The sequence below is a fragment of the Aulonocara stuartgranti genome, assembly GCF_965226115.1.
Source record: "Aulonocara stuartgranti genome assembly, chromosome: 15".
NCBI lineage: Eukaryota > Metazoa > Chordata > Actinopteri > Cichliformes > Cichlidae > Aulonocara > Aulonocara stuartgranti.
The window spans coordinates 19,365,431-19,389,203 of NC_138951.1; the positions used below are offsets into that span (position 1 = coordinate 19,365,431).

General features: G+C 41.3%; 2 protein-coding genes across 4 annotated transcripts in view; one reads left to right on the top strand and one right to left on the bottom strand.

The window, feature by feature from the left end:
• Nucleotides 1–11,962, top strand: part of LOC309688873 (exostosin-1) — a 368,281-nt gene extending 356,319 nt beyond the window's left edge. For both annotated transcript variants that reach the window (XM_082504934.1, XM_082504935.1), the window contains 3 exons: nt 2,531–2,691; nt 6,070–6,241; nt 11,179–11,962. In XM_082504934.1, coding sequence (XP_082361060.1) covers nt 2,531–2,691; nt 6,070–6,241; nt 11,179–11,367 — 522 coding nt within the window. In that variant the 3' untranslated portion in view covers nt 11,368–11,962. The remainder of the gene's footprint in view (nt 1–2,530; nt 2,692–6,069; nt 6,242–11,178) is intronic.
• gnpat (glyceronephosphate O-acyltransferase) overlaps nt 1–23,773 on the bottom strand; it is a 302,570-nt gene that overhangs the window by 227,543 nt on the left and 51,254 nt on the right. The window lies entirely within an intron of this gene.

Consider the following 23,773-nt stretch of genomic DNA (forward strand, 5'->3'; position numbering starts at 1 on the left):
GCACTGAACGCCAAATGCTTAACCTTTGCAATCTATAGAAGAACCTTTAAGCAATCAATGAAAGATACTTTTGGAGTCGCAAAGATGAGACATAACCTCACAGCACTGAGACTACTTGGTGAGAATGGCTATAGTCTTAAAATGCTGCAAAATACAAAACTGCTATAGCTCCCTTTAGCCCCAAAATGCAGACCTTAAAACCCAGCTGGCTATCTTGGATCACACTGAGACTGCTGGTAAAACTTCATCAACGCCACAGCACTCCAAACCTGCTGGATACAAGATCAGTTTACGACACATTTTCCTGAGTTTTATCATCCTGAAGACAGGTGGAGGTTGACAGTGAAAGCACTGCAGCGGCATTGCGTCATGGAGAGGAAAATAAATAAATAAAACCAGACACAACTTTTCAACAACCAAAGCATTGAAAACACTGAGGGGAGATAGGGGCTCTAAAATCTGATGCAACACCTTTTCATCTTATAAGACTGGACATGTTAAACCCAAATGTCAGGAGAGATTTGTAGCAGATCTATTGCTGGATTGACCCTCGACTTTTCAGATCAATTTTGGCTTTGTAGAATCCATCAGTATGAATTACACACACACACACACACACACACACACACACACACACACACACACACACACTTGTGTGTTGTGTTTCCGTCAGTTCAAAGTTTGTTACATTATCTTGCATTAACATCTTGGAAGTTTACAATAACCTGAAACATAGCCGTGACCATTACCATAAACTTTAATGCGCCTTTAAATGTAACTGTTTACTTTGTGAAATCTTGCAAACACACACACACAGACTGTGTTCAAGGCTCATTAGAAATTTTCAGTCATATTAAACGATAATTAAGACAGACAGATTGCAATGAACCTGTGCTTTGTTACTCACTCACATGTAAGTGGTCTCTTGCTCTCTCTTACTCACGCACACACATATCTGCCACATGGGCACATTTTCATACAGGAACACAGCGCACACACACAGCTAACATGTCCCTTCGTGAGGACCTGTGCTTTGAATCACCTTTTCTCAGCTTACATCAGATGCTTTACAGTAGTTCAGTTCATGACAGAACATCCACCTTTGGTTCACCCCTCTCCAACTTCTAGTTCCTCTACCTGTGCTACTCTGGTAATTAATTTCTGTGTGTGTGTGTGTGTGTGTGTGTGTGTGTGTGTAACAAAGTATTTCATTATGTGCCGAACCCCTTATTCTCTAGTGTGTCTGGCCGAATGTCTCAGTGGTGTTTTGGTATTCAAAAGAGGGTCTTTGTCAGGTAGCTCCATCTTCTTCAAGGGCACCAGCTGCTCCACAGAAAGGCCATGAGAAATTTCTTCTTTATTGTGAAGTAGGCAGTCTCCAAGGAAAATGGAGCAGGAGACAGTCAAAGCTGGCACCTGCTTAAAAGATGACCACAATGCAAGACCAGCAACCTGTTTCTGCTTCCAGGGTCTCGATCCTCAAAGCATCTAGTTTATTGGTGATGCACACACAGTCTCCTTTGACGCTGCCAAATTGACTTCCTGGCCGCAGCACTCCTGATGGAAATAGCAACAAAATAGGAATGGTGTTGGTGTAAATCACAAGCCTGTTAACCAGTTAACCACAGTTCATGCCCCATTGGTGGGGTTGTATTTTGCACTAAAATGGACAGAAGTCTGTGAAATGCACTGCATTACACACTTTCAAACTTTCCTTATAATATATACCAGCACACCCTCCTAATTTAAGTTGCAAAATATTTCATTTGTCTCCCTGTATCACTGCCTGCTGTTTTGAAGCCTCCACTACCACAGAAGTTACCTGCACAAATAATCCCTGGGAAGGTATATTTATTCATCACTCCCCATCTTTGATATATAATAAACCTGGAGCCCAGACAGCACACCTGACCCTGTAATGAATCATTTTCAACATGAGCAGTCTGACTTAATTAAGTTGAGGGTTAGGGATTTTATGACCTGAGAATAATAGATAAGTAGATAAATAGATATTATTAATATGTTGCATAAATCTGTTTGTTTTAAAAAAAGATTTTTCTTTAAAAAGTTAAAAATGAAACCTCATTTGATCATGCAAGAGGAAATTATTATGAATCAGGTCGGCACAGCCAGGTTTAGAATGTGACTTAGAGCTCTCCAACTGATCAATCAGTGCACTCTGATATTTAAATGACATTTTAACATGAAGTGCTACAGCTGGAATGAAAACATTGCGAAATGGCTTCAAAAATATTCTTTGTGTAGTTGTGAAGAGGCAGAGAAGTTGTTTAGAAGACGGCCTTGTTGGTTTAGCTGGCTAAATGCCATTTGACAGGTGTTTTGAATGCAATTTTTACCACACCGCAAATATTCTGAATAAGCTGTATTGCTTTTCTTTGTGCTTTTCTTCTCTCCATTTTTTCTCATTGTGCTTCCACCTTTGCTTCTTCTTTTTCTTTTCTTTTTCTTTTTTACATTTCCTCTACACATCTAATCTATTCAACACCTTCTTTCTTTTCTATTTGACCAGGTGGACTTTGCCTTCACTGTATGGCAAAGTTTTCCCGAGCGTATTGTTGGTTATCCAGCAAGGAGCCACTACTGGGATAGTTCCAGATCACGCTGGGGCTACACTTCCAAGTGGACCAATGAGTACTCCATGGTCCTTACAGGAGCAGCTTTTTACCACAGGTACAAATCCACAGGATTTCTTGCTTGTCGGTGAAGTTGTATTGACGTGAATGGCAGAAGAGTGGCACAGAAAGATGGCACATGGCATCGTCTGTGATGCAGACAGTGTGTCAGTGCATGAAGGTGACATTATCAACTTATTAGTCAGCATGCCTTCCCGCCCTCACCTGTAGCTACAAGCATTATGTCGTGATTTAATGAGTAAGATTACAGATAAAAGCGGCAGAAATAACCTCTCAGAACAGTCTCTGGGTTTTCTCTTAGATAGGGTTCGAACCTCGGCCGTTTGGGAGGAGTAGAGGCACTGCTCCTGTGGATTAAAATAAAAATGTTTCTTGAGCTTATTTAAGAGAGGCTGTAATTGTATTCTTGCTACCACTGGATAGCTGCAAGTTGTGTTAAGAAGTCTTGAATTCTACTCCCCAAAAAATCCCCCAAAATCTCAAAGATTCTAGTTTTAGAATTAGAGTTTTGGTCTTATTATAGGCCATGTATATAAAGGCTAACAACACCCTTCAGTACATGGTGAACTTATGATTGCCTCCAATCATGGTTTGTACCTAGGACATATAGGCCCTGACATGGAATAATTACATTCCTATAGGATAAATGCCCTGCAGCACAAATAGTTTCTGCAGATCTTTGGATCAAGATAAGTAAATAATTAAGTAATCTGCTTTTTTCTGCATTTCAAAATTTTAGAGCCTGCAGCCGTGAAGTGTTGATGTCATACTCCTGTTTTTGTGTTTGTTATGGTTTACATTCTAGTTCTGTATTGGTATCTCTAGAGTTCAGTCTTCCTTAGTCTCATCTCTTTGACTTTCAGCCTTCACGTCATGTACCCATGTCTGTCTGTTTTCTCCCCAGTCCCTGTGTCAAGCCCATGTGTCTTAGTGTTGGTCACAGTGTTTGATGGTCTTCTGTTTTCATGTGTATTATGTTCAGTTTTGCTTCCCCTGTCTCGTCGGTCAGTTTAGTCAGCTGTGTTATCCTCCTTGTCTTATTGTCTGTGTTTTCCTCTGTTCTCTGTTGCGTTTTCCCTCATTGTAGGTGGTGGTTCTGTCTGTCTGGATGGTTTTTGCCTTTTGTTTTTGTTGCCCAATGCTTAGATGTTTAGTTCAGTTCTGTGTTGTGGTTTTTGGGTCCACAACTCTGCCGGCCTCACACCTACACCTGTGGATATGACAGAAGAACGGGACCAAATAATGGACCAAGCAGACTCAGCCCTGAAAGAATGTGGGCTGGCTCTAACACGGATGAACAGTCTTTTGATTCACATCTCCTAAGTCATGGGCATAAGGATGAAATTCGTTGGACTTAACACCACTGATGCGATTATCCAGAGGAACCCTCTGCTCCTCCAGCTTCCCCGGTCTCCGGAGATGGTCTGTGCTCTCACTGAGGCTAAAGAAGAACTGCAAAAACTGCTCTCTTCATGCTTTCCTCCTCCTGTTGTCACGTCAGCAGCACATGAATACCTCCTCATCCTTCAACAGCTGACAAATTCCTACTCGATGCTGACTGGAATGATAACTGCAAAACTCTGTGGCCATTTGCTAGGTGCTCAGCCAAGCAGCGGCAGTCTCCTGCATCTGCTGGGTGCTAGGCCAAGCAGCGCCATCTAGAGCATAGAGCCTGCTGCGTACTCCCAGCCTGAGCAACCAGAGCGCGCTGTGTGCAATGCGGGGCCCCAGTCCTCATCAGAAGTCTCTGCACCGTCTGGGTCCGAGGCTTCCACACCATGGCAGTATATGGCTCGCCACTGACGCTGGCCACCTGCCAAGCTGCTTTAGGGGTCTACATCTCCATTGTTCCTAGCCTCCAGTCCTGTCGCCCCAGGGTCTCCGCCCACCACACCATCGCCAGACTCCAGTCCTATTGCAGTGGGTCTCTGCTACCATCACCTCCAGACCTTCATCGTCTCCACTGCCAGCCTCAGCCACTGAGTTTTGCCCTGAGGTCTGGTTGACCCCCTGAACTGTGTTTTGTCTTTTGGAATCTTAGTCTCAGTGTTTGTACTTCCTGTTTTATTTTGATAGTCTTCTGTTTATATATATGTATTATGTTCACTGTTCTGTTCTCTGTTGCGCTCTCCCTCATCATAGGTGGTGGTTCTGTCTGTGTTTCCTCTCATGATTGAGTCAGTTTATTTTTATGGTTGTGACTGTTCAGTTGGGTTTTTTACCTTTTGTTTTTGTTGCCTGTTTTTCCAGCATTAAAGCTGTGTTTTTTAGTTCAGTTCTGTGTTGCCAAGTCCTGCTTTTTTTGGGTCCACAACTCTGCCTGCCACACACCTACACCTGCGGATATGACAGTTGACTTGTTTTTCTTCTTGTGTTGTGCTGCAAAGGACCTTCATATTTTAGAGTATATATAAAAAAAATCATATAGAGGATGCACCAAGAAAACTTGGAGATATGACTCATGATTTTCTTTTAAAGTTCACACACACACACAACTCTACCTACTTGTCTGTTCAAAGAAAAAACCTTTAAAGCTATTGCTGAGACTTGCCCCAGCATTTTTAGAGAGGTTATATTTATATCTTAAGTTTGGATGACTCATGTAATGATCGTTAAACAAAATATATATAAAATGTTTAAAAAAAAAGCATTTTTAAATATTTTTTTATTAGTCAGTATTGTCTATGCACATAGCCACTGTAAATTTAATGCTGCTATATTTTATGTTAGCAGTGGTGCTAATGTATAAGCACTCATTAAAAGCAATTACGTAAAGACATAAACTGCAGTCCAGCTTCTCTTTTAGTGCTGCAGTCAGTTTGTCTCATGGTGCAGATGTTCTGCATATCATTCCACCAGCTTCCCAGAAATACTTATCCCATCTCTAAGATGCAAACCACATTAAAATTCATCTTTAGGAAAAGGGATAATATAATCTTTCTCCACCTCTGTTATATCATGAAACAATTGTCAAAAATGCAATGCTAGGGCTAAAATAAAAAATGGTAAACTCAAGTATTAAGCAGAGCGGTAAATTGAATGGAGAAGAGTGATGCTCTCCAAAGGGATTAAAGGCATCTTGTCATGCAGATAAACAGCTCTCTTGTTGTTCTATTGTTAGGATGCTCAATGCACCTCTTCAGTTATTTTTGTTATTTAGACTGTCAAATGGAAATGTAAGGTAGAAAAAAATGTGCCAGAAGGAACATTGTAAAGTGTGTGTGTGTGTATGCATTTGTGTGTAAGAGCGAGGGGCGGGAGACCTTGTCAGGGAGGTAACCACTGACAGTGATCTAGTGCTCCCATGCTGCTGAGAGTGCAACACTGCAACCAAATAGAACAGAATTGTGGCTTTTAAAATGAAAAATACACCCACATCCTAATCCCTAATCTGCCCTTTTCCTTTATGCATCAGATACTATCACTACTTGTTCACTCACTACATACCGGCTAGCCTGCTGACAATGGTGGACCGCATGGCTAATTGTGAAGACATCCTGATGAACTTCCTCGTTTCGGCCGTGACCAAGCAACCTCCAATCAAAGTCACACAGAAGAAGCAGTACAAGGAAACCATGATGACCCAGGTTGGACAGAGTTTTACTTTTATCGATACACTTAGACTGTATACTTGTTCACTGTCTCCTATAGAATGTATCTGCCTCCGTCTCTGCCACAGACAGGCTCAGATTTTTACTCTGCGTAACTATAGCTGCTTTGACATTATCCTGTCTTGCTTTTATGGCTACAGAGGCCAAGTCAAAAAAATTACCCCTACTATGTCTGAATTTGTCCAGTGTTCTCAGAATGGCATTTTTCCTCAGTTAAAGTAGTCATCACAAGTACAATAGTGTGCAATGTTCAGTCTACAGACAGGTGTTTATGCCGCAACCTTATCATGTCCTTTCCCACAATGGTAGTCTGTAAAAGCTTTGTGAAGTGTGGCATATAACTTTGCAGATGCAATACAAAAACTCTGAATCATTGTTTGGCATTCTTAAGGTTAAAGAAAGTGAGACTGAATTCTTTACACCAGTTCTGTAATATGTACCAGCTCCTTACTAGCTGGCTCTCTCCAACTCACATTCATATCACTACTCAACCTCTTTGAGATTTCTGTTCGTGGTTAGTGGTTGCTGGGGATTCCTGGGGATTCCTGGTTGTCTTTGAAATTAATTGCTAAAGCCCCAGTCACACAGGCCTACACACATACCCCTTGCAAACATCAAAAAGCGTGAGTGGTTAGTGAGTGGTTGAGAGCAGTTGCAGGCATTTCGTGTGCTACACCAAAAACCTCCTTGTGATTGCATACTGTACGGACAAATGTTTGTGCATGTTGGAGGTACATCCCAATCCCATTGTTGTGATTGTGTTGCAATCATTACTGGAAAAAATTTATTATTACACATATTACAAAGAGCACTTCTCTTAAAATCAATGCAGCGTATTTTTATTAATCCCAGGACAAAATAATTAATTACACAAATGATTACATTACTTTTGTGTTTCTCTATAAAAATTATCTGAGATTTAACAATATCAACACACCAACACAAATCCTTATCCTGTTGAGGAGAAACACATTTTCTTTATCTTAGTGTTTAGGTATGAACACAAAGCTGACAACACAAAATAAAGAAAATTAAATTCATGAATGAATGAAATTCATGAAAACCAGCAGCCTGACTGCGCATCCATTTGTTACCTGCTGAAGTTCAAGATCTAGTAGCTGACCTGGGGTCAGCATTCGCTCAGCTTTAACATCACTCGGTGTCCTTGCCTTGGTTAGCTTTAGCATTCTGTCTGTTCAGATACTAGCAAAGAGCCAAAGTTGTTTTAGCAGCACAATGCAGTTATTTCTGTTCAGACTTTGCGATCATATTCTCATTCTTTTCTGCTCAGAAAGCCCAAGAAGAAAGAAACAAAACAAATCCTGGTTTTCCTCACTTTTTCCGACACACGAGGTCTGAAGTACCTGGAACATTTTTACAGGTGTTTGCAGACAAGTCGGTGTATCCTATGTAAACTACAGTCAACCATAGTAACCTGCTAACAACCAGAGTAATCACAAGGACCTTTTGGTGCAGCACCCTCTTTGTGACGTATGTCAACCAGCAACAGCATGCAACCTGCAGCAACCACTCATAGACCAGTCTCCAGTCCTGTGTGATTGGAGCCCTCGACAGCCATCTGAGCCTTTCAGTAGAAAAATAACTTTGAGGCGAAAAAATGTGCAAGGGAATTTGAGTAGTGCTTTATCACATTCCATTTCAACATGGAATGAATCACTTACAAATGTTATTTGGACAATAAAAAGGGAAGAAAACTTTGTCCAAGGTTTAAAAATGCTGGAAGGAGGGTCGGTGTTCAAGAGCTAAGAAAGAAACTCCGTCATCCCACAACCTGATTAAAAAAACTAGTTATATATAGTCTAACTATCCATCATTTCTTTGTAGACATTGTATAATTAGTCACTTGTGCCTTACATAGATGTTTAAGTTTTCATGGTTACATTCAATGAATTTGCAGTTATCCAAAGCTAAAGTGCCTTCCAAGCTTCCCCCTGTTAAAGTCCCCTTTTGGGATAATTTCAGTGTTTGTTAACAAAGTCCAAAATGTATTTCATTCCCCATAAAACATTTGCAAATGCTTCTGTTTGGAGTAGTTTAGCTCTATTAGCACTGTTGCATTAATTGCATTGCATTAATGTGCAAGCAGGGCATGAGAAAAACCAAATGGAGGCTTCTTTTAATTCATTGCTCATGACATTGTTGGTCCATCAAAACATTTTGTACAGTAGCAACACAGTTTAAAGATGATAAAAGTGCTGTGTGTTTATAGACCTCTTTTTAAGGAAAGAAGAAGATAATAAGAGTATTAAAAGAGAAATGGTAGAAAAGTTTCAGGCCACATACAGCCCTGACCTTCTCTTTGGGAGATCCCTGTATGTGCATGTGTTTGTGTGAGTGTGTGTGTTCATGGGGCCAGCCCTTTGTCAGGTTCTGATTGATGGTCTGACCACAGGCAGGACGATGACTCAGCAGTATGGACGTAGTGATTAATGTCTTAATTGTGAAAGCAGCACGACAAACCTAGATTTACTCCCCCCTTTTACCCCTCCTTTCCTCACTCGCTCTCTCATTCTTTCTTTTTTTCCTGTGTGCACCCCCACCTCCTCAATCTCACCCATGATTTGTGACTTCGCTTCAAGCAACAGCAGATAGACATTTAACATGGCGTAAGAGGAAAGAGCTGACATCTTGTGGGATACCTGGACCAGAATGTTAAATGAATTAACATTTTTAAGCTGTTTTATTGTACAAGTCATATTGTATTTTAGGCCCAGATCACTTCTGTCACTGGATATTCTTTAGCAGTTCAAAATTTTCTATCTGAAGATAAGTTTCCTCCAGCTTTTACAACCACTCTCAAAGGGCTCTACTAACCCTACAACTGCACTTTCTCGGGTTCATCTGTAGCAGCAACCGGGATGCTCACAACTTGTTGTCTGCAAGTACACATTGTTTGCTGGCATTTCAAAATTCTACTGTTAGGCTATGTACTTGGTCAAACAGATGCTCCCTTATCACCTCACTACGAATGTCCCTTCACTAGCTTCCTGTCACATTTAGGTCCCAGTTTAAAATTCTCACTGTGACTATAAAAAGTTATTTGTAGGTCAGATTTCTGCTATAATCTAAAAAACAATCTAAAATGACTGTTTGTTCACTTTTTTCTGCATTAACTGTTTGTTAAGTAATGCACTGTGTGACTGATCAGCAGTAAATTGCCACACTTCCTGCTTGTGGGGTGGAGATTACCTCAGGGATCGGCACTGAACCCCTTTTTTATGCATTGGCGATTAACAGGTTGACAGATGAGGTCATGCAGAGGTCTCCATTAAATATGATGTTTGCAGACGACATTGCATTCTTTTGTGTGAGCAGTGAGTACATGGGCAGAGCCTAGAGAGTTGGAGGTATGCTCTGGATAGAAGAGGAATGAAAGTCAGGAAAAGCAAGACACAACACAAGGCGTAAAAGTAAATATCTAAGGAGTAGAGTTAGTGAAGGTGGATGAACCACTGGGGTCAGCCATTCAAAGCAACGAATAGTGCAAATGAGAGGTGAAGAAGAAAGTGGAGGCAGGTAGGAGTGGGTGGAAACGAGCGTCAGGACAGAAGGATATCAGCAGAAAATGAAGGGGAAGCCTCAGGACGTTAATTTTGTTCATCTAGATATAGCGTTTTTAGGTGGAGAAACCTTTTGTCTCATGCAAGTGATCTGTTCAGTTACGGAGGGACAAGGCTAACTGAAGAAGTCATTTGGATGAGTTTCAAAACATGGCTCCCACTGAAATATAAAGTAACCCACCTTTAATCAGTGAAACATCAAGTTATGCAAATCTTTTTTTCATTTGGAGTTCAATAATGACACAATACATGTATTACTTTAAATTCTGGTAGGACAAAGTGTTGCACAAAGCCACTCTCATCCTCCTACACACACACACTCACAAACTCACACACACTACCTGTGTAACTACTACCACAGAAACAATCACAGATTTTAGAGACCTAAAGTGAAAGTAGAACATCTAGGAAAGAAAACCCAAATTAAAATCCATTTGACGGATTTGTTGCAGTGATGAAAGTTTAAAAATCCAACTTCGGAACAGAGCCTTTCTGAACAATACATCATGTGGCTCTTATCTATGGCTCAATAAGGACAAAAGCTTGCCACAAGTTAAATGTCACAGCTTGATGAAAGAGGGAAATTTGTAGGCAAGTCAATGGGGCTTGGATAGTATAGACAGGCCTGCACAGCTGGAAAGAAAAAAGTGAAGGCTTCTACATTATAGAGCATTGATTACAGTTTAAAAGATGGAAAAATACTTCAGAGCCTAACAAGCCAATTCCATATTTGCTATGATGACAAAGGTTTCGACTTGTGTCTAACAAGTGGTGTGAAGGATACTGATTTGTCTGCGAATGTTAAACAATATGAATATGCTTCAATGTTTCCAGAAAGATAATTGAAAGAAATACTTTCTGAAAATTGAAAAAGAGACAGACACATAGATGCTGGCTAGGTTGTCTGTGAAATAATAGGTGTCTGCTAACTTTTTGCATCAACACTGGATTAGAAGTTGAGGAGATTGAAACAGGAAACAAAGTGATAATGAAGTTTTTTTTCCCCCAAAGTTTCCAACAAAATGTTTCACCTTTTCCAGCTGTTCCACCAACTCCCTTTATGCCATCTGGCCATCTCTACACAGATTCCCTGCACTAATATATCATTGAAATCCCAGTGAAAATCGACCCACTCATACACTTTGTCTCTAAACCTGTTGGCCCGAGTCAATGTGCGCCTTAGATAAAAGTTTAAAAATGTGTTTTCTTTTTGCTGATTGTGGATTTTTATTACATTATTGCCTGCTGTAGAGCTGAGGTGATTCATCCCTCCTTCTATTTACTCTAATACAGTCCTATTCTCTCACTCTCTCTCTGTTTTCCCACATGAAGGGCTCCAAGGTGTCATCTCGTTGGGCTGACCCGGACCATTTCGCCCAGCGACAGAGTTGCATGAACGCCTTTAGCCACTGGCTAGGTTTCATGCCCTTAGTGCACTCCCAGATGAGGTTGGACCCAGTGTTGTTCAGAGACCAGGTTTCCATCCTGAGGAAGAAGTACAGGGACATTGAGAGGTTGTGAACACACAAGGACACGACAAATCACAGTAGAGGCTGGAGAGCTGTGTGTGTGTCCTGAATGACTGTTTATGAGGCTATAAAGGAAAATTCACACATGCACTGGACATAAAAGTGATAAAACACTGAGGTATCTGCAAGACCTTTAAATGCAAATTTCTATGGGAAAAAAAAAAGCTTCTGTACATGTGGTTGGTTACAGTGAGCAACTGTGCATAGCTGCCATCTGTGACAATACACATAATATGAATGCATGTAGACACATGCAACAAAGACTTGGACACATTCAAGCTGACCACGTGTACGTATGTGTTGCATGGTTTAAACAAGACAAGACTGTGTTTAAAAAAAAAAAATCAAGTATGTCTACAGTGGAAGTTGACAAACGGCTAAAGAGATTCGAGGTTGTATTCATGAAGTCAGTAATTAAAGAAAAGAGTTTGTGTAGACAAAAAGGAACAAGCTGTTCTTTCTGGCCACATCACAGCTAATGGCCCCAAAACACCCAGAGACGATGGCAGTGCACCTCTTGTATATTACTGTAGATTTGCAGCAGCAGTTCCTGTCTGTATGAAGCAAATAAAAAATAAAATAAAGAGATGTTATGTTATAAGGCGAGAGGATTTGTCTCAACTCAGTTCAGTTCTTCCATTCATTTTAAGAAAATTGCATCTTTCTTTGACTACACACTCTCCTTGTTACTCTCCTTGCTGTTTTGCCTGCACATCTATAGTGAAGTAAACAATAACGAGACCATTTATTTTCAACAAGGAACTGACTAACTAATAAAGTATGATTAATGCAATCAATAAAGAAATAAGAACATCAAGAAATGTCAACATCTGTCAAATGTTTAGTAGTGATGTATTAACCTCACTATAAAGATTAGATATCAGTTTTCATAAGATTAGCTACAGCTAATGAATCCACAAAAGCTTATGGGAAGTAAATCTCATCACTTTGCTTTGGCCATAGTAAACAGCAGCAGTGGTAAGGAGTGGGAGGGCAGCAGCTTGGTTCATAAATGCATAGTCTTTTTTACTGTCTCAACCTCAGAATCTACAGACGGCAAATGAGGCAGCAGCTGGTTTTACTACTGCAAGTCCACCGAATTACATAAAGTATGTAGTGGTGAACTGAAACAGCAATGAAATAAGCAACATCAGCTTTAAAGTGATTATCAAGCCTGGGGTGAATAAAAAGACCTTTATGATACCAGTGAGAAGAATATGCAGTCTGCTCTTTTTAGCTATGTGACGGGGTATAACTTAGTTGGCAGATAACGGCAGCCTGTGGTGTGCGGGCTAGTGGGATTAGTCTTAGCTGAGAGTTGCAACTTGCTGCTGCCAATAAAAAAAGTTTACTTTCAATGTTGCCTGGTAACAGCCGCGACCATAACTGCTCAGTAGCTGCACCTAAAGGCCCATAGTGCAACAAAGTGGGAGACCTTAATGTGGGAATCCTGGTCTAGTGTTGTATGACTCACTGTCTAAACGTAACAACTGCTCTGCTCTGATTAAAAGTCAACCTGTGTACATAAAATCATCATGTTTAAGAAAGCGTAAGAGTAAAATGCTAAAGACATTCTAAAAACTAGTAATAGTAAGTGAATTCATCAAACCCATGTTTTGTGTTGTGTATTTTAACCTGTGCTTTGTCCTCTCTCCCTCCCGTTACCCCTAACCAGTCACTGCAGATGGTCTCCAAGGGGTTCCATCAGTTTAAAGGGAGTTTTTCCTTCTCACTGTCACTAAGCGCTTGTTCAAAGAGGGTAGCTTGATTGTTGGGGTTTTCTCTGTGTTATTGTAAGGTTGTTACCTTACAAAATAAAGAACCTCAAGGTGACTGCTGTTGTGATTTGGTGCTATATAAATTGAATTGAATACAAATAAAGTAATGTTATAGCAGTACAGCAACATACCTTCTAGACTTGTAGTCAAGACTGCCTAATCCAAGACCAAGACAATACCAAGACCAGAGGGTATCGAGACCAAGACAAGACCAAGACAGACCGAGTCCAGACCAAGACAAAGTCGAGACGAGACCGAGACAAAAAAGTCTTTAAACTGCAGCCAGATGCTGCTTCGTTTACAGGTGTCAGGCATATTTATGTGTTTTTGTGATGCACTCGCACAGCCCTCCTCACCGCTGTCTACTGCCTCACTCACTTACTGAGAGGACAGACACACGCTCCACTTGACTGTCGCGTCTCTCACCCTCTCTGTTTTTCACATAATGATATTATCCTATATCCTCGCATGCGATTGACCACAATATGGAGCGATTGAAGCATAGCTGAGCCACTGTGTGAGAGCTGAGCAGCGAAAGGAAATTAAGTGAGGAGCCGGCTCTCGCTCAATGGGAGTCGGCTCTTCTGATTCACCACAAAGCACTCTCTAAGCACGGCTCTTAGAGCTGATGCTTTTGCTCATGACACATTATCGAATGTTACGTTGTGTGCCGTGGATACTGTTGACTCCAAATCTCCCGACCACTATGTCGATCTGAGACAGCAAGACCGAGACAGCGAGACCAAGACAAGACCAAGGGACCCGAGACCATAACAGTTTGCCTACCAACCTGGCATTGGAGCGGATGATGCCGTCATTCACCTCCTACATTGTTCCCTCGCTCACCTGGAGACCGCTGGAAGCACTGTGAGAATCATGTTCTTTGATTTCTCCGGTTCGAGCCCCGGCTTGGACAGTCTCAGTCGTTGTGTCCTTGGGCAAGACACTTCACCTGTTGCCTACTGGTGGTGGTCAGAGGGCCCGGTGGCGCCAGTGTTCGGCAGCCTCACCTCTGTCAGTGCGCCCCAGGGTGGCTGTGGCTACAATGTAGCTTGCCATCACCAGTGTGTGAATGTGTGCGTGAATGGGTGGATGACTGGATATGTAAAGCGCTTTGGGGTCCTTAGGGACTAGTAAAGCGCTATATAAATACAGGCCATTTACCATTTACCATTCTCCAGTGCCTTCAACACTATTCTTCCCTCGGTTCTGAAGGACAAGCTGGAGAACTCTGGAGTGGACCATCACCTCACTACCTGGATTTTGGACTACAGTATGTGAGAACTCAGGGCTGTGTGTCGGACAGGGTCGTCTGCAGTACGGGGGCCCCCACAGGGAACGGTTCTGGCTCCGTTCCTCTTCACCATCTACACTGCTGACTTCTCCCACAATTCCACCCAGTGCTTCCTGCAGAAGTTCTCTGATGACTCTGCAATAGTCGGCCTCATCACTGATGGGGACGACAAGGAGTACAGAAGACTGACTCAAGACTTTGTGGACTGGTGACAGCTGAACTACCTCCAGATCAATGCCAGTAAAACCAAGGAGCTGGTGGTAGACTTCCGCAGGCACAAGCATTCTCCACTGCAACCACTGAACATCCAAGGTATGGACATTGAGGCTGTGGACAGCTACAGGTACCTTGGTGTTCATCTGAACAACAGACTGGACTGGACTCATAACTCAGACGCCCTCTACAGGAAAGGGCAGAGCAGGCTGTACCTGCTGCGGAGACTCAGGTCGTTTGGAGTGGAGGGCCCACTCCTGACGACCTTCTACGACTCTGTGGTGGCTTCTGCTATCTTTTATGGTGTGGTCTGCTGGGGCGGCAGCATCTCTGCCGGGGACAGGAAGAGACTGAACAGGCTGATCCAAAGGGCCAGCTCTGTTCTAGGATGCCCTCTGGATCCAGTGGAGGTGGTGAGTGACAGGAGAATGGTGGCTAAGCTGTCATCCCTGTTGGACAACATCTCCCACCCCATGCAGCAGGCTGTGACAGCACTGAGAAGCTCCTTCAGTGGGAGACTGCGGCACCCACGGTGTGGGACGGAGAGATTTCGCAGGTCTTTCCTCCCCACTGCTGTCAGACTTTAACTTTAAATAAAGACAATAAAGACTTTAACTGATCAAACACACACATCCACACATGTGCAATAACACTAAGTGAAATAATCTTTTCTGGCATTGTTGTATTTTTACTCAGTTGTATATAGCATTTGTATTCTATTTTTATCTTATTGTATATTTTATTCTATTTTATTCTACTGTATATAGCATTTTATTTTATTCTATTCTCTACAGTTGTGTACTGTATTTATTCTTATTGTATTCTAATTTTAGCTTCATAAATTTTGCACTGTCCACTTCCTGCTGTGACAAAACAAATTTCCCACGTGTGGGGCTAATAAAGGTTATCTTATCTTATCTTATCTTACCAAGACAAGACCAAGTAAAAGTGGTCTTGAGACCAAGACCGGTCTTGAATGGTAAATGGCCTGTATTTGTATAGCGCTTTTACTAGTCCCACCTAGGGACCCCAAAGCGCTTTACACACCCAGTCATCCACCCATTCACACACACATTCACACACTGGTGGAGGCAAGCTACAGTTGTAGCCACAGCTGCCCTGGGGCAGACTGACAGAAGCGAGGCTGCCATATCGCCTGGCCAACACCAGTAGGCGGTAGATGAAGTGTCTTGCCCAAGGACACAACGACCGAGACCGTCCGAGCCGGGGCTCGAACCGGCAACCTTCCGATTACAAGGCGAACTCCCAACTCTTGAGCCACGATCGGGCGACACGGGCGGTTGCCCGGGGCAGCATCGTGGTGGGGGGCAGCATCATGGGCATTGGCAAAAAAAAAAACTGCTCGTACTCATGCTTCCCCGACGTCATGCCAGCGCATATTGGGAATGGCATAGGCACCAATCGGTTTTCTATCACCCATTTGCTGGGAGTAAGGGTGCCCTCCGTTTGCGAGGTGCGCCTGCTGCTTGCAGCACAGGAAGGAGAGGGCGTGGCGATGGGGGGATTCTCTGGCTGGCTGAAGCGGCGTCTAATAACCAACTCGCAAAATAAAACAAAATAAAAACAAAACAACAAACACGAAAACACCAGACATTATGATACAGAATTTGCGCCGATGTTTTTTCAAAATTCTATACGCGAAAAGTGAGCGTGAGGTAAATCCAAGTCCATTATATATTCATGATTTGAATCCTGGTTTGTGTGAAATCCCAGAAATACACCTTAGACAAAGTGAATCTGTGAACTAGGGTGTAGGTCTATTAGGTTATGTTGTGGTGATCCTCGAGTTGGTGGATTTGTGTTCATACTGGAGTGAAAAATTAAAACCAATAGAAGATGGACAAGAAAAGTTCAAAGCCATCAGGTGCTCAGTTTAGAAAAGAAGAGGAGGAGAAATGAGCAAAAGATACAGGTAAGCTGATGTGTCATTGGATAATGGCAGGTCACCCTGAAACAATCAGAATCAGAATACTTTATTAATCCCTTAGGAAATTATGTGGGTTACAGTTGCTCCAAAAAGAAATGGTAAAAATAGTAACAGTAACAGACTAAACTCCAAACAATACATTAGATTACAGATTTTAATATTAATTAGTCATTGTCAATTGTTGATTTGTCCTGTTCTCATTGTATGACGAATTATGATGGCTGTTTGGTAGTCGTTTGCATACAACGCATACTCTCTCTCTCTTCGTGTGTGTGTGTGTGTGTGTTTCTCTGGTAAAATTCAGTCTGGTTCCGGCAACAGTTTTATGTTAATGTACAATCCTTAATATGTTTTATGTGTGTGGGGCACCAGAGGGAGTGTTCGCCCGGGGCGCCAAAAAGGCTAGGACCGCCACTGGTTACATGACACGTGTGTATAACCTTTCATAAATGTAGCTGTGTGTCATGGTCCGCGGTGGGTGGCTGGGATTTCCGTGAGGCTCCTGAACATACCTGGGATCCGCCCCTGGGCAGGGCCACCTCCTCCAGTTCCTGCAGTTTCTGGATTCACTATGGCTCACGCTCTACTCTCGGACTCAGGATACCAAGCCACCATTCTGGAAATCACTCTGTGTGCCTCGCCTGCCTGCCCTCCTGCCATCACACTCCATCTCTAACCTCCGGATCTCAGGTCAGCCTCTCCACGCCACTCAGCTCACCCTGGATCCCCGTCGCCCTCCTGTCATCGCTCTGTTTCTCCTCCTGTAATATGACTGCTTACTGCCCAGTTCTAGTCTGCATCTCAGGCCCCGTTCCCTCTCTCTAATAATAATAATAATAATAATAATAATAATAATAATAATGGATTGCATTTATATAGCGCTTTTCGGGAACCCTCAAAGCGCTTTACAATACCACTATTCATGCACTCTCACATTCACACACTGGTGGAGGCAGCTACAGTTGTCGCCACAGCTGCCCTGGGGCAGACTGACAGAGGCTGCCATATCGCGCCATCGGCCCCTCTGGCCATCACCAGTAGGCGGTAGGTGAAGTGTCTTGCCCAAGGACACAACGACCGAGACTGTCCGAGCTGGGGCTCGAACCGGCAACCTTCCTTCCAGTTCTGCGTTACCCAGGACATGCCACACCAAGCTCTACGTTTCATTGCTTTTGTCCTTGCCACATTTCCAAACTCTAAGCCTAACCAATACAATATTGTTAAATGCTGTCTCTGTTCTGGGTTTCTGCGCCTGAGTCCAGTTTCGGTTCACGCTACTCGGTCCGGTGACACTGTGTATATGTTCTCTTTTTCTACTTTGTTCAGACAGTTCCCATGACTGCAAGGAGTCTCTAAGCTCATCTTTCCATAAGGCTTCCTCATCCTTTTTGTTACTTTTTATTTCTCTTCCCGTTCGTCTGCTGTTGATTTTCCGCTCTCAACCTTATTCTCCTTCCTCGTCTCAGACACTCGATCTTACTATCTGATTCTCTCTGTGCACAAACATTTCCTTCATCTACCCCCTTCCTTTCTTTTCAACCCAGCCCCTTTGTTCTCTCTCATCTCTAATAACTAGAATCTCTTTATTATCTGAAAGTTATCACAGGTTTTACACTTTTGATCTGATACAAACTAAGATCTCAGAGCACCATGTTTCTTTATTATCCTGCAACATCTTCACATAATGCCTTTTTTTAAATCAAAACTTCCCACACACCAACAGATGATTTGATACTGTAATCAGCTAGAGTTCTTTGAAATGTTGGTGTTATTTCACGGAGAAATGCCATCTGATGTTTAATATTTATATAAAGTTTCTCTTAATTAAAGTAGTGTTGTTCTCTGAGTTACTTTGCAGTTGCATATATAAACATATACACCATATTCACACAAAAATCATGGCAAACTGGTTTCTTGAGCACAACAATGAAATCGGTGTACCGGTACTTAAGTGACCTCCACTGTCAACCGATCTCAGTCTAATAGAGCATCTTGGGGTTATGATTGAACAGGAGATTAACATCATGGATGTTGCTGTAACCTCAGTATGGACCAGAATCTCTAAGGAATGTTTCCAGCATCTTGTTGAATCGATGCTATGAAGACTTATAGCACTGCTGTAAGCAAAGTAGGTCCAGCCCTATAACTATTGATGTTTCCGGTGAGTGTTTTGGTCAAATTACATGAAACACGAGGATTTTTCTTTTTAATTATTTGTTTTCCATTTTATAAAGCTGTAAATTAAATATTTTTGGAGTGTGAGCTGTTGATAAGAATATGTAACTGTCAAGACATCATGTTAGGGTCTGACAATGCTACTGGCACTTTATATCTTCATGGTAGGTTACACTTCCATCCAATCCTAATCGTAGCCTTGAAATTCTGTATTTCCATCACAGCTTTGGGCCTCTTATGGTGTGTTGTTATGATCCCTCCACACTTCATATATATTTGTGTGCGTGACATTCAAGTAAGAAGCAGACATTATCTTTTATAATGATGGTGTTTAAGAATATTTGAAACCCATAGCAACACACCTACCATGGCTTATAGCTGTAAAAAGCATTTTCCAGATGTAGATTAAATAAGTTCTCATGAATAGAGCAACACCTAATACTCTTTTCTTTGTTTGATGACTGGTTTGATGATGGTACTTACGACAAAAGAGTTAAGCTTCAGCAGATATCCTCGTGTCTGTGTCAACTAGATCTAGCGTTTATATAAAGATACAACTTGGGTTCTTCAAACCATCAGCTTGTTTTTTTTAAAGCATGACTACAAATATTTTTATAACATGAACAATTCTTCAACTGTAACTGAGCAGTTATAATGAAAGTAATTTTTCCACAGCTTTAACAAAGCACATGTTTTATTATTTCAGAAAATCCTTCTTTTAAGACTTTTTTAATTCTGAGGAATTGTTGCTTGTAGCTCACTGCTTTACTGTCTGAGTCTCTTTTTAGTTCATAAATATATCTAAAACTGGCAGCAGTGTGGAAAATATGAAATTGCCATAGCAAATATAAAGTTAGTGAAGTGGCAGTTTACATCTTGTTTTCTGTCACTCTGCAGCGCCTGGGTTTGATTTTTGTGACAGCGGCATGTTGGCCATTCTTATTCATGGGGTGTAAAATTGTAACATTTTTTCAAAGCCACTGGTGTGTCACAGTTACACATAGTGTTTACTCTGGCACAGGTGGCCCACTGGGTTTGCCAATTGTGAAATGTGAGTGTCATTCAAAACATCTAATTTGTCATGCTGGTGAGATGTATTTTAACCAAAGTATAAAAATGATCTGCAGTTATTGTTTTTTTTTATTTGACCCTTATCAACTAACTGTAATTAAAAGTGTCCAATCCCAATTCTAGTCTTTAAAACCTAGCCAGCAGTTAGCAATTATTTTTTACAAGGGACCACTTGAAAAACTGAGACTGTTGTGGAGTTCCACACCAATGAGCTGAACTCAACTCTGCTCAGTACTTTAAAAAAAAATCTTTTTTATGTTTATAGGCCCATATCTGTCTGCAATCCAAATTTTTTATGCCAACATTTCTTGGCTAATGTTAAAAGAACATCTTTTGCATATGTTGTGGAATCTACTAAAACACCATTATGCATTACTCGGGAATAAGAGCATGCAATAAGAATGTGTTGTGCATGTTTGATCTACAAATGGGTTTATTACAACAGGAGACACAGGCTCTCTCCTGTGGAACAGGAGCTTCTAGTTTGTATTTAGGAGACAGATATGCTTTCAAGTTTTAATATTAGCCTTAGTGGAAAACTTTCTTTTTTGATAAAGCTAATAGCAATGGTAAGATTAGGTGACCTTGAAAAATAGGTTATGATGTTCAGGATCCACGATGAGCTGATCAATTTTCCTCACACATTCGTTTTTTATTTTTGTTTCAATCTCTTCTAGTTTGTGTTTTATCCTAGTCTCTTTTTTTCTCTTCTAATCCCCTTACCCGTCAAAGACTCACAACCGTTGGCTTCCCCACCTTGAGTCTGGTTCTGCTGGAGGTCCCTTCCTGTTTAAAGGAAGTTCTTCTTGTTTTTCTCGCTTTTAGAGAACAGTCTTGTTGTTGGGGTTTTCGCTTCTATATCGTTTGTATATGGTCTGGTAATGGTAGAGCTGGAAGTGCCAGAGTTGAAGGTGCTAAGATTTTTGTTGGGAGTGACCAGCAGGGACAGTGTATCAGTATATCAGTGAGACCTCTCATGTGTCAGATACAATGTTAGAGAGGCAAGATAGTGTGACAACCCCTAAAGCGAGCAGCTGAAAGAACAAGAAGATTATAGGGTCTTTAGCTTTCAACATAAAGCTCCTCAAAGCAGCTGTTGTTATGAGTTGACACAATATACATCAAAATGTTTAGACTAGAATAATAATTATTGTAATAATTAATGTCCTGACACTGATTGGACACTGATTGGATAATAATAGAATGGCCTGTCATGTAAAAGTTGGCTATTTTAAATGACTAACCACCAACCCTGAACTACTTCCTAGATTTTAAAGTACCGTACTAACACCTGCACACTTCATGCTTCTGCATGATTTACAACAAACAAAGAACAGCAATACTCACAAGTTAAGGCTAATTTAAGAATTTCAATAAATGAATGATCTTAAAAGATAACAGCTTGCTCATAAGGGCCCAGATGTAGCGAATGAAACTAAAACTGAAGTTGGATTCACAGCTGTAACAATAAAACACATTCTGGCAGTGCCGCTGTTGGGAAACGATGAGCAGAATCTTCTCTGCTGTCGGTGTGCTCACCTTCCAAACAATCCAAACTATGCTTTTTGGTTGTGGCTCATCTTTAAGCACTGCTTTCCTACAGTAATAATCAGAACTGAAATGTTCACTTGTTTGTTTGTCTCGCATTTTGCCAGTCTCTTCTCCTGTATGAGTTAGATTGAAGCTGCTGGACTAATGAGGAGTCTGTCTGTCAAGATGATGCTCGAGTTAGTAAGTTCCTTTTTTTAATCATTGGCTTTTTCTCAAGGGCAACACAATCTCTCAGGGCATGTTTCTCTTGTATGTTTGTGTGTGATGGTAATAAGGCAGTAAATGTGCACATATTAACACAAACTCTATGCATATTCATTCATCAATTCTTCTTCTTTTGTTTGCGTCTGTTCCACCTGAATACGAGTCAGTGAAGCAAAGAGAAAAGGTCTTCTGCCTGTAAGGAGCTGTCAACGGGGAATCCAGAGAACGCTAATATCTTTCAGACTGTTTCACTGCGGCAGATGCTGACTTTTTCCTTTTCTTTTTTTTTTACATTTTCATGGCGACACACAAACACAAAGCCTTCGCCTCTGTAGGATCATGTTAAAGGGCTTTGTCTGCACTGTGATCAATACAGGCCAGTGTTAGTCATTGGATGTGATCATCCATGGGTTTCCTCAGGAGGGAAGTAAACCGCTTCACTTCTCATCGTTTGTACTTCACTACAGTGAACACGGATCCTTGTTCCTGCTGATGTCAGAAAAAATCGGCCAGTGGAAAAACACAAAAATATAAATCTTGCAAGGGGGACAGTAAAAGGCACAGAAGGATTTTAAATGACGTAAAACAGTGGAATATAACTGCCCGAGGGGACCTATGAAGTAACAAGATGATAAGCAGTTTTGTTGAGGACCATTTTAACTCTCCCATAACAATTTCTAGGTCGCCTGACACAGTTTTATGAAACTGACACATAAGTTTGTTCTGCTACTTTTAGCCCCTTTCAGTCATTGTAAAAGAAAAAAGAAAGTACACCCACTGTAAGTTGTTCTGTATATGAGAACATTAATAATAAAAGCCCATCTGTTCCTTGAATACAACCTCAGATGAACAACATCATGACATATTACAATGCATCATCTATTTATAACAACAACTAAGCCAAACTGCAGAAACAGCATGCGAGAAATGAAGTACATGCTGTGATTCGGTTGCTTGTAGAACTACTTTTAGCAGCAACAACTTGAAGTAATTGTTTTCTGTATGATTTTTATCTTCCTTCCATGACTTTGCTCACAATCTTTGTGATGCATTGCTATGATTGGTCGTTGCCAAATCTTATTTTTTTGTATTTGAACTTCAATATTTTATATGGTAACTGAGCTCTGTAGATTCTAAGATCTAGCCCTTGGGTTTGCTGTAGTGTTTTTGAGCATTGCACGGTTTGACGTTGAGGTGAGTTTGCTGGGATGTCCACTCTTGGGAAGATTTGGCAATCTTTCTCACTATAGATGAAGGACTTCAAACTGTTTGGATGGCCTTATAACATTGCCCAGATTGATGGAAAGCATCCCGAAGATCATTGCTGATGTCTTTCCTCTTTGACATTGTGTTAACACATGAATGCCCCAGACCAACAACTGCCAAAACATCAGCTCTATGGAGATGATGATCATTTAATGAAATGCAGTTGATTAGCAGCTTCTCTTACCCTCTCAATTCCTATTGAAGCATTAAGGGTGTAGTTCTATTTTGATCAATACTGTGTGTTGATCACCTGGTGGCTTTCCACTGCCTTACTGTGTCCACCTTGCGGACAGACCCTAGATTCCTCACCTGTTTTTCACCTCAGCAGCTTTTCATTGCCCAATGCAGATTTATGATTCAGCATAAACACCACTTTCATCCAACTATCCAAAGTTCATGCTTTCTTTTTTAAATCACTATAGCCTTGTTTTCGTTTGTTAGGTATTATTGCTAGTTTTGTTTGGTTCATCTGTAAACGAGTTTCATTTTATTTAGTCTATTTCTTATAGCTATGCCAAAAACATTAATTCCTGTTTTTCATATTTGTTTTGTTGTGAATTTCATGTTTGGTTAATGCTTCAAAATTTTCACACTTTTATGTCAGTTCAATTCCGTTTGAATTCAGTGTAATTATATAGCACCAAATCACAAGGCGCCTTCATCTGTCGGCTGCTTACACATTGAACTCTCTGTTGGCAATGCTTCTATTGAGTCAGCCAGGTGCAGCCTGAAAATGTTGTTGTTTTTTTTTTTTTTTAATGCTGCAGTCACACTTGGGAAAACAGTGGTTGGAGGCCACGGCACTACCATGTGTAATGAGCCTGCGATCTTCTTGCCTTTGAATTTGTTGCTTTGCAGATGAGGAGCAGGTCTGTGACCACACACAGTGAGTGGCAGT